We start from the raw sequence: 9,444 nt of genomic DNA, 5'->3' as shown, positions 1-9,444 counted from the left end.
TCCTACAGGGGGCAGCGTCTACATCTTATTTCCTCTGGAACCCACAGACTTGTAGTCCATGAAAAGTTTGTTTAGTTTCATCTAAAGGCCTCATAATGTGTTTGTTGTTAGGTAACCCTGAGGGCAGTGACTCACTGGTGTTTAGCTACTGTCCCTTATAAAGGTTGGACAGGTCGATGATTGAATATTGCAATTAAAGAACAAACGTGTGTCAATTCTTCTGTCACAAACACATTATCCACCTTTTAGACTGCGGTGTGTACTCAGATAGTTCTGGACAATCTTTATCTGTAAGTGTGCTGTAGACACCATTTTTTAAAACCATTATTTTTGTTTTTATTCATTCTGTACAATGTTGTCCCACTCAAAATTAAACTTAAATGCTTATTTAATTATATTAAATAATCGAGTTGAAGTGATAAATTATTGTGACGTTGGTCACAATTGGTTGTTGGTTTCCTTATCAAAATGGGTTATCAATCCAGTCTGTTTGTCTGTTTATGTTTAGCGGTTGAATGTAGCCAATTTAGCCTGTGCATTTTAAACTGATTACTTATGTATTTTGACCTGAAATATAAATAAATGGAAACTCAACTTTAAAAAAAACACTTCAACTAAAATTAGAAATGCTGCCTTGATGACAACTAAAGGAATGATTGCAAGTTAAAGTACTTCAATTACTAAAACTGAGAGAAAAAATAAATAAAAAAACTAAAGCTAGAAATACTATAAAAAAACGAATAGAAATGATAATAACAATACCAAACCTTACATTTAAATGAAGATATAAATATAAACTGAAAATATACAAATAAAGGCTAATTCAAAATATTAATACTATATTGGTATGTAAATAATAGTGTGAATTTTGCATTGACTGTGTGTGCACTTCAAATAACGGACAACGCTTGCATATTTTTTTGTTATATATTACACACATATTTATTCTAAAAGACAGGTATGGTTATGTATAGTCACTCAGGGCCGTGAGCGCTGTTTTTCGGTGAGGGTAATGAATGATAGGGAGGGACTGAACAGTGAACACTGAGCCTGCTGCTTATTTCACAGTAGCTGAGTCGATTGAGCACTGCTCTGCTCACTCCCAACTCTCAATTATTCAGCCTTACCAGATCCTCAACCCAGCGATTACGAGTATTTTTTATCATGCACGGTCACAAACAGGTGCCGAGGGATCATTAATCACCATGAAAGGCACTTTCGTTCATTCACTGAATAGGCCTTTGGCAGTTTATGGTAAGCTCCAGCCTCACCTTTTCAGTTCTTTATTACCACGACAGCCGACAGGCTCAAAACATTTCAAATGTGACCTTGTGTTTAATCTTCTGAATTGGCATATCTGTTTTTGTAGCAGCATTTGTATCAAATGCATGCCTTGTACATGGGGCAGATGTTTGTTTGGGTGCATGATTTTAATGTGAAATATCAGCAGCTGAGCTGACTCATGTAAAGTGAGTGGCGGAGGGAGTTGATCACAGCCTGGCAACCACCGACAAGCAGCTCTACAACCGGGCTAATTTGCCTGGCTAACTGTGCTATATAGTCATATACTCACAAGACAGTCGGTTATTTTATTTGAGGCACTATCAATGTGATAATTCAATCTAGGCCCACAACATATGTTGTGACCGTAGGGAATAATTTCAGTGTAACGATAGTGGATTAGCTTAGCTTGTTGGCTTCTACTGTTCTGTTAGCTGTTCTCATGCTAACAAGCTAACGCCTATAAGTTCCATTTCACCTACAGACGTTGGCATAGAAGTAACGTTACACTCCTTTTGAATACATATAAAATATGCTGCAGATGTCGTATAATGATTTAAGTAGACAGGTGTTCCTCGAGATTGTATTTTACGTAAAGCTGGCTATGCAAGGCAAGCTATGTGATAAGATGGGTTAGCCAGCTGAATGAATAAGCAAACCACAAGGTTGTCAAAACCCAACACCGTTAATCGCAACGCAAACAGCTGGGCGGAAATGTCACTCTAATTTTCACATAAAATCAAAGTGCTTATTAGCAAGATATGATAATGTTTCGAGCAAAAGAATGGCTTAAAATAACCTCCTTTGCTGTTTTACTAATGCTTTAGCTGACAATCTTTAACTTATAAAGGGTAGATCAGATTAGAATATACACCCAGGTTCCTTATATTTCCCCAGTTACTTGTGGAGAATAATCAAAATTCTGTCTATATATAACACCAAAAAGGGGTGTAAACAGGTGTAAACCTTTCATACATTATATATGCATGTCCCTTTCATTAGTATCATACTTTTGGTCAGGTTTTCAACAGACCATAGTTAAAAGAAGATCAGACCCAAAAAAGTCTAACGTCAACCTGGTTATGAAAGTTTGCTGACTAGATAAATAAGTTAATAATCAATGGGTTGACAAATTATTTCATTTACTGGTTATACAGTAAAATACAGTAAAACAGTAATATGGTGAACAATTTTGTAAAATTATAAACGTCTTTACTGTTACTTTTGATCAATTAAATTAATCCTTTCCCCCTTTTAGCTGTCAACATTATATAATAACAAAACAATATTTTTTTGTGCATGCTTATTTCCCCTATTGTTCCATCATCTAACGCCCACTTAATCTTTAATATATTTATAACATAAGAATATTTATTGACACATCTGTATCAAATATTAATGTTTCTGTGTCCCTTAAGTCACTCTACCTCTTTATCTCTCAGATGTGAGGGTGAGGGTGTAAGGTGGCACCATGGCTGTGATGATACCACCAGTAAAACTAAAATGGTTGGAGCATCTAAACAGCTCCTGGATCGCCGAGGACAGCGAGTCCATCTCCACCCGTGAAGGCGTCGCTCTGCTGTATGGCAAGCTGCTGGCCAATAAGGAGGTGGTTCTTCTCCCTCAGCAGGTGCTATGTTTGAAGGGCCCTCAGCTGCCGGACTTTGAGCGAGAGTGTCTGTCCAGCGATGAACAGGAGCATTATCTTGACGCGCTGCTGGCCAGTCAGCTGGCTCTGGCCAAGACAGTGTGCTCAGACTCGCCCTTCGCCACTGCCCTACGTAAACGTCTGCTGGTCCTGCAGCGGGTTTTTTATGCACTTTCCAACAAATACCATGACAAGGGCAAGGTCAAACAGCAACAGCACTCGACTGAAAATACTCTGGGTTCTGCAGACTTACAAGCAGTTAACGAGAGGCCGCGCTCTAGTACAGACGCCCTCATCGAGATGGGCGTGCGAACGGGTCTTAGCTTGCTGTTCGCTTTGCTCAGGCAAAGCTGGACGCTTCCTCCAGCCGGTCCAGGGATCAACCTCTGCAACGATGTCATCACCACAGCCATTGAAGTGGTGGGCTCTCTTCCACCACTCTCCTTGGCCAATGAGAGCAAGATTCCACCAATGGGTTTGGACTGCCTGGCCCAAGTCACCACGTTTCTGAAAGGGGTTACCATGCGTAACTCCGGGGCTGATGTGGTGGGGAGGAGGCTGGCATGTGAGCTGCTGCTGGGCTTGGCAGCCCAACGAGGGTCACTGCGCTACCTGCTGGAGTGGGTTGAAATGGCCCTGGCAGCATCAGCCGGAGTCAGCAGCCTGGAGCAGAGCCAGGAGGGGCTGATGGGATATGACTGCTTCATGAACATTTTGATGCAGATGAGACGTTCACTGGTACGTCCCCCCTTAAATTCTCATGCACTAACACCAATCTGTTTTCACAAGTGTTTTTCATAATCTTGGATATTGTGAAATGACTGGATGTCGTGTGGTGTAGGGTTCATCTGCTGATCGTAGCCAGTGGAGGGAACCAACACGCACGCCTGATGGACTCTGTTCCCTATATGAGTCTGCACTCTGTTTGTTTGAGGAGGTAACATACACAATAATATATTTATGTATGTTTGTAGTATAGACTAGAAGAGGCCATGCGATTTGAGAGTGTTTTTATTTTTCATTTTTTTACATGAATCACTCACTGAAATAATGTTATTACAGTGAGGGTATTTTGATATTGTCTTTTAACCCTGTAATGCCTGACATGAAACAATAGTCAGAAAATAGAAAATTCACATATTTTGAAATAGAAGTTTATTGAAGTTTATACTCAAGGAGGAAATAATACCCAGTTTCATTCTGTAGCCTAAACTGAGCAAAATTAGGCAATTTTTACAATACAGTGATGATTGTGAGATGCACAAATAAACATCCCTTAAATGAGATTAATGTATCATATTTGATACTCACATTTGAACATTTTTCTAAAAAAATATGTATGGGTGATCAAAAGAACCTAGCCTAACCTTGCTTCAGTGTTCATCTTGAAATATTATTAACAATATAGTTATGTTACTCTTATGTTGATTCTTATGTTGATAATTTAGAGGCCTTAGATTTGCGTATAAAATAAGTAAATATATAGGCTTTATAGGGTTAAGAAAAAAAACTATTTGAATGTTATCACTCTTATTCTGTTGGGAATGTAGGACGTCTTTCATAAGGACTTTACACATTCAGTTTAAGTTCTCAAGAGTCCAATTGAGCAATTGTTTGTGACCTAGAATAGAGTGAAATGGTTGTAATGTTTGGTGATGTAATTCAACACAAAAGAGTCTTTGTTTTTTTCTGTTAATTTTATCATCCTTAAAAGGTAGCAGCTGCTGCCAATGTTCAATGTGCTACCATAACATTACATGGAAATTTGGACCAAAATAAATTTAGCAACTAAACGATAATATATAAATGGGGAATTGTGGGATCATTTAACATATAAGCTTTACAGCTAAATCTGCCCTTTTTTATATGTTATTGATTTCAGATTTTTATGATGCCCTCTAAGCCAAACTCATTTTCGGATTGGACTAAACATCACCTTAAGCAGGACAATGATTTTTACTTAAATCTGGGTGCATCAATGAAGAGAGCATGACCTCATAAAGTACTTCACAAACTACCAAAACAAACAAAACTAAAGTAAATAGCTATTAATAATTACAGAGTCATTTAGATTATATTGACATACCAAACGTGGTAATTAAGTAATATAAATCAAATAACAATACTGATAAGAAAAAGAGAAACCACTCACTGCTCTTGGCAAGGCAAATTTAGCTGTAATAGGCCATTTACAAACAAACATTGCCATAATTTTCATTATAGGTCTGCTTCTCTGTCAAACACATTAAATAAGTATGAATGTGTGAATGCATGTGTTAATTATTCTGTGCAGACTTTTAAAAGAAATCCACATATATATTTTCCTTATACCTGTCCATGATATCTTTATTGCTGTGAGTGATTTGCTCTCACATTTTGTCAGCCAAAAATCCTGTTTCAACTGCCGTAGTGCACAATCAAAAGAGAGTTTCTGCTGCTTTAAGCTGCAATCTATAACATGCTGCACAACAAATCTATCCTGCTGTATCTAAAAATAGAATGGTAGGAATTTATATCATACCAATTCTTAGATTTATTTTTATTTTATTTTCTAAAAGCAATGTGTTTGTCACTCTCGTTTTGTTTCAAATCGGTTTCCCGATGTTATAGGTGTGTCGCATGGCTTCAGACTACTCAAGAACTTGTGCGAGTCCAGACAGCATCCAGGCAGGTGAGGCGGCCATGGTATCTGAGACCTGTGAGGTCTATGTGTGGGGCAGCAACAGCAGCCACCAGCTTGTAGAGGGCACTCAAGAGAAAATCCTCCAGCCCAAACTAGCTCCCAGCTTCAGTGATGCACAAACGGTAGTAAGCATCTTCATATTAACTATTCACACTGTTTTAGTAGCCTCATTTTTGCCCACAGTGGATATTTGATGACCACACTTCCTGTCTTTTAGATTGAAGCTGGCCAGTACTGCACATTCGTCATCTCTTCTGATGGTTCAGTTCGAGCGTGTGGGAAGGGCAGCTATGGTCGCCTGGGACTGGGTGACTCAAACAACCAGTCCACTCTTAAAAAGCTGACATTTGAACCTCACCGTGCCATTAAGAAAGTATCATCATCCAAAGGCTCAGATGGCCACACGTTAGCCTTCACCGTTGAGGGGGAGGTGTTCAGCTGGGGTGATGGAGACTATGGCAAACTGGGTCATGGCAACAGCTCTACCCAGAAATACCCCAAACTAATACAGGGCCCTCTACAAGGAAAGGTACTGAATTCATGCAGCTATGCATCACTTGAGCTATTTGGGCACTCTAAAAGGAAATGTGTGTTTAAATGATTTATGATTTTGTGTGTGTGTGTGTGTGTGTGTGTGTGTGTGTGTGTTTGTAGGTGGTGGTTTGTGTTTCAGCAGGCTATAGACACAGTGCTGCAGTCAGTGAGGATGGAGAACTCTACACCTGGGGAGAGGGCGATTTTGGCAGATTAGGTACGTATATAAATTTTTATTATACATATTAAAAAACAGTTTGCACTGAAACTATTTTCAACATTGATAATAATAAGAAATGTTTCTTGAGCTGCAAATCTGCATATTAGAATGATTTCTGAAGGATAATGTGACACTGAAGACTGGAGTAATGATGCTGAAAATTCAGCTTTACCATGACAGGAATAAATTGCATTTTAACATATATTATAAATAGAAAAGTTATTTAGAATTGTAACATTATTTTACAATATTACTGTTTTTACTGTATTTTGGTCAAATAAATGCAGGAAAATAAATTAAATGTATGTTTGTATCATTGATTACATTTGTCTACACTTGTAGGCCATGGTGACAGTAACAGTAGGAACATTCCCACGCTAGTTAAAGACATCAGTAATGTTGGTGAGGTTTCCTGTGGAAGCTCCCACACCATTGCGCTGTCTAAAGATGGACGTACAGTCTGGTCATTTGGAGGCGGAGACAATGGTGAGTTGAGTTAGCCTGTCCCACTTGTTCTGCTGTCGGTAACACTTGATCCATTAATAGTAACACTTTATCTTCTATTCTATATCTATTATCTTTATAAAAAAAGAAAAAAAGTACACATACTGCGTTAGATTGAACTGGGAAGGGTCATAGCACTTGCATATTGTTGTCCTATTGTTAGTTTATCTGCTTCTGTTGTTCTCATTCATAAGTCGCTTTGGATAGAAGCATCTGCTAAATGAATAAATGTAAATGTTCTGCAGCCACTTGTTCTGTTTGAAACAATCTTATTCTTGAATTCTTTTCTTTGTCAACATATAATTATTGTACTCTATGTGAACATGCTGGCATTTATCTGCAGGTAAACTGGGTCATGGGGACACCAATCGTGTGTATAAACCCAAGGTGGTAGAGGCACTTCAGGGAATGTTCATACGCAAAGTATGTGCTGGCAGCCAGTCATCTCTGGCTCTCACCTCTACTGGTCAGGTATGACACATTACTAAGCCACAAAGCCATTTTGAGTTCATGTTGACTGTACTGACTCTAATGCAGTGAATATTCTTTATAAAAACACCAGTTATTATGTACATGTAATGTGCAGGTGTATGCTTGGGGCTGTGGTGCGTGTCTTGGCTGTGGTTCATCCGAGGCCACAGCTCTAAGGCCAAAGCTGATCGAGGAACTTGCCACAACCAGAGTTGTAGACATCTCCATTGGAGACAGCCACTGCCTTGCTTTATCACATGGTAAGGGAGCCCTACAAACACATTGGATTGAAATGGCCCTATCTGGTATGCTTAAGTGGCTTTAGTGCAACAACATTCCTAAAGAGAACGAGATGTTTCCGTGTAGGGCTGGACGATTCATTTACTTTTATTTTCAATCATGGTTCCCGTGGGGCATTAAAAAGTCTTAAAAGTCTGAAATTAGTCTTTATTACTTGTTTTGTTTTTCTGGTAGGCATTAGGTCTTAAATCTGATCGAAAATATAGGCTTTTATGAGGTGTAACACCAAGTCTTTGATAGTACCCAGGTTGCAGCTTGACTGTTATATGTACATCTTTTTTATGTATGTGACAGTGCAGGCTTCACCAGAGATGAGTGGGGGAGGGGGAGTTGCTTGGGAAAAGACAGCGGGCAAATTCGAGCTAAATGGGGAAGCCAAAATTTAACACTCAATGGCTCAAAAATGACCGGTTTCAGAGATGGTTGGCAACAACTACGGACAGCAATGTGGCAAAGTGCAATTTATACCGCAAGACATTCGGTACTATGGGAAGGTGGTTGAATCTCAAAAGATGACAAACAAAACTCCAAAAAAGGCTTCTTCTCTTACAAGTTTTGCACCATAAAACTGGTTTGATTTAAAATGTGCAGCAACCCTACAATTATGAAATAAAAGATCAACGAGATAATACGATTGTTGCTGCGCCACATTTTGTTTCACAATGATACGCTTGTTTTGTTTATAAATTGTTGTTATAAAACCAGTGCACAGTGTGCTTTTTGCCCCTCCTTAAACTCACTCCCCACTAGGCTGTGACATGTTTAGTTCAGCTTGAGCCAAGATTATCGAAAGAGAGCCTTTGTGCAACAAAATTTTTGCAACATATTTGATCTAAATTATTTTGGTCTTATTTATTTTTATTTATAATTTTAAATATTGAATAAATGTTAAGTAGTTTTCAGTAGGTTGTGATAGCACATTATCACTATATCCTATTTATTTTGATGTGCTTTATATTATTTAAAAGCAACAATTTTTATTTGATCTAAAAAATTTTTACAAAAATGTAAGTTTAGTGTGTATGTGTGTATGTATGTATATATATATATGATATTGCAATTACAGTAAATGATCATTAGAATTAGGTTAGGTTTTTGATTCTCTTCAAATATTCTTTTCACTTTCAGTGTATTGTAAACTCAGTAATCAGTGGCTGGTGATTAGGTGCTGTTGGTTTTGTGAGCCTTCTTTTTTTAGGGCTGTTCTGGTTTGTGTGAACTGTAGTTCGAGATGGGGGGGGGGGGGGGGGTCAGATTAGTAGCAGAAGGGTATGTGCTGACTCAGACTCAGATAAGGTGAAGCGTGGGGGCCTCACACATGATGTCACAGACAATTTGTCGCTGTGTACTTGAACAGAACATGTGTAGTTCACGTGTATTAGGTAAAATGGCCCGGTAATTTTTTTTCTGTGCATGTTTTTGATAAAGACAATGAAGTGTATGCTTGGGGGAATAACTCCATGGGTCAGTGCGGTCAAGGGAATTCCACCGGTCCCATCACCAAACCCAAGAAGGTGATTGGTTTAGATGGAGTGGCTATTCAGCAGATCTCTGCTGGCACGTCCCACAGCCTGGCATGGACTGCCCTCCCGAGAGACAGGTTAGCAAACCCTTTGAATCCTTTCATAACCTTCTGTTAAAAAAGAAATGCCTTTGTTGTACCTTGTATGTGAAGACACAATATATTTCAAATGCATTTGTGCCTTTTAGGTCTTAGTTTGGTGAAGCCTTTTTGTCGTGTTCGGTTTTTCTTCTTTCTTCTAACTCACTTTTCAACATTCCTATATCTATGCTAATAATCTT

General features: G+C 38.6%; 1 protein-coding gene across 9 annotated transcripts in view; it reads left to right on the top strand.

The window, feature by feature from the left end:
• Positions 1-1,069: 1,069 nt before the first annotated feature.
• herc1 (HECT and RLD domain containing E3 ubiquitin protein ligase family member 1) overlaps positions 1,070-9,444 on the top strand; it is a 43,062-nt gene continuing 34,687 nt past the window's right edge. For 7 of the 9 annotated variants that reach the window (XM_077228528.1, XM_077228529.1, XM_077228527.1 and 4 more), the window contains exons 1-10: positions 1,116-1,254; positions 2,724-3,667; positions 3,771-3,866; positions 5,540-5,737; positions 5,830-6,141; positions 6,267-6,363; positions 6,709-6,852; positions 7,214-7,341; positions 7,457-7,601; positions 9,070-9,241. In XM_077228528.1, the coding sequence (XP_077084643.1) occupies positions 2,753-3,667; positions 3,771-3,866; positions 5,540-5,737; positions 5,830-6,141; positions 6,267-6,363; positions 6,709-6,852; positions 7,214-7,341; positions 7,457-7,601; positions 9,070-9,241 (2,207 nt within the window). In that variant the 5' untranslated portion in view covers positions 1,116-1,254; positions 2,724-2,752. Of the gene's footprint in view, positions 1,255-2,723; positions 3,668-3,770; positions 3,867-5,539; positions 5,738-5,829; positions 6,142-6,266; positions 6,364-6,708; positions 6,853-7,213; positions 7,342-7,456; positions 7,602-9,069; positions 9,242-9,444 lie in introns of all 9 variants that reach the window. The other 2 variants (XM_077228534.1, XM_077228525.1) reach the window with 1 other exon arrangement.

This window comes from Siphateles boraxobius, unplaced genomic scaffold (genome assembly GCF_051911475.1).
Source record: "Siphateles boraxobius isolate OS27281-9 unplaced genomic scaffold, OSU_SipBor_1 130, whole genome shotgun sequence".
Lineage (NCBI taxonomy): Eukaryota > Metazoa > Chordata > Actinopteri > Cypriniformes > Leuciscidae > Siphateles > Siphateles boraxobius.
This window is presented reverse-complemented; position numbering and strand designations above follow the sequence as displayed.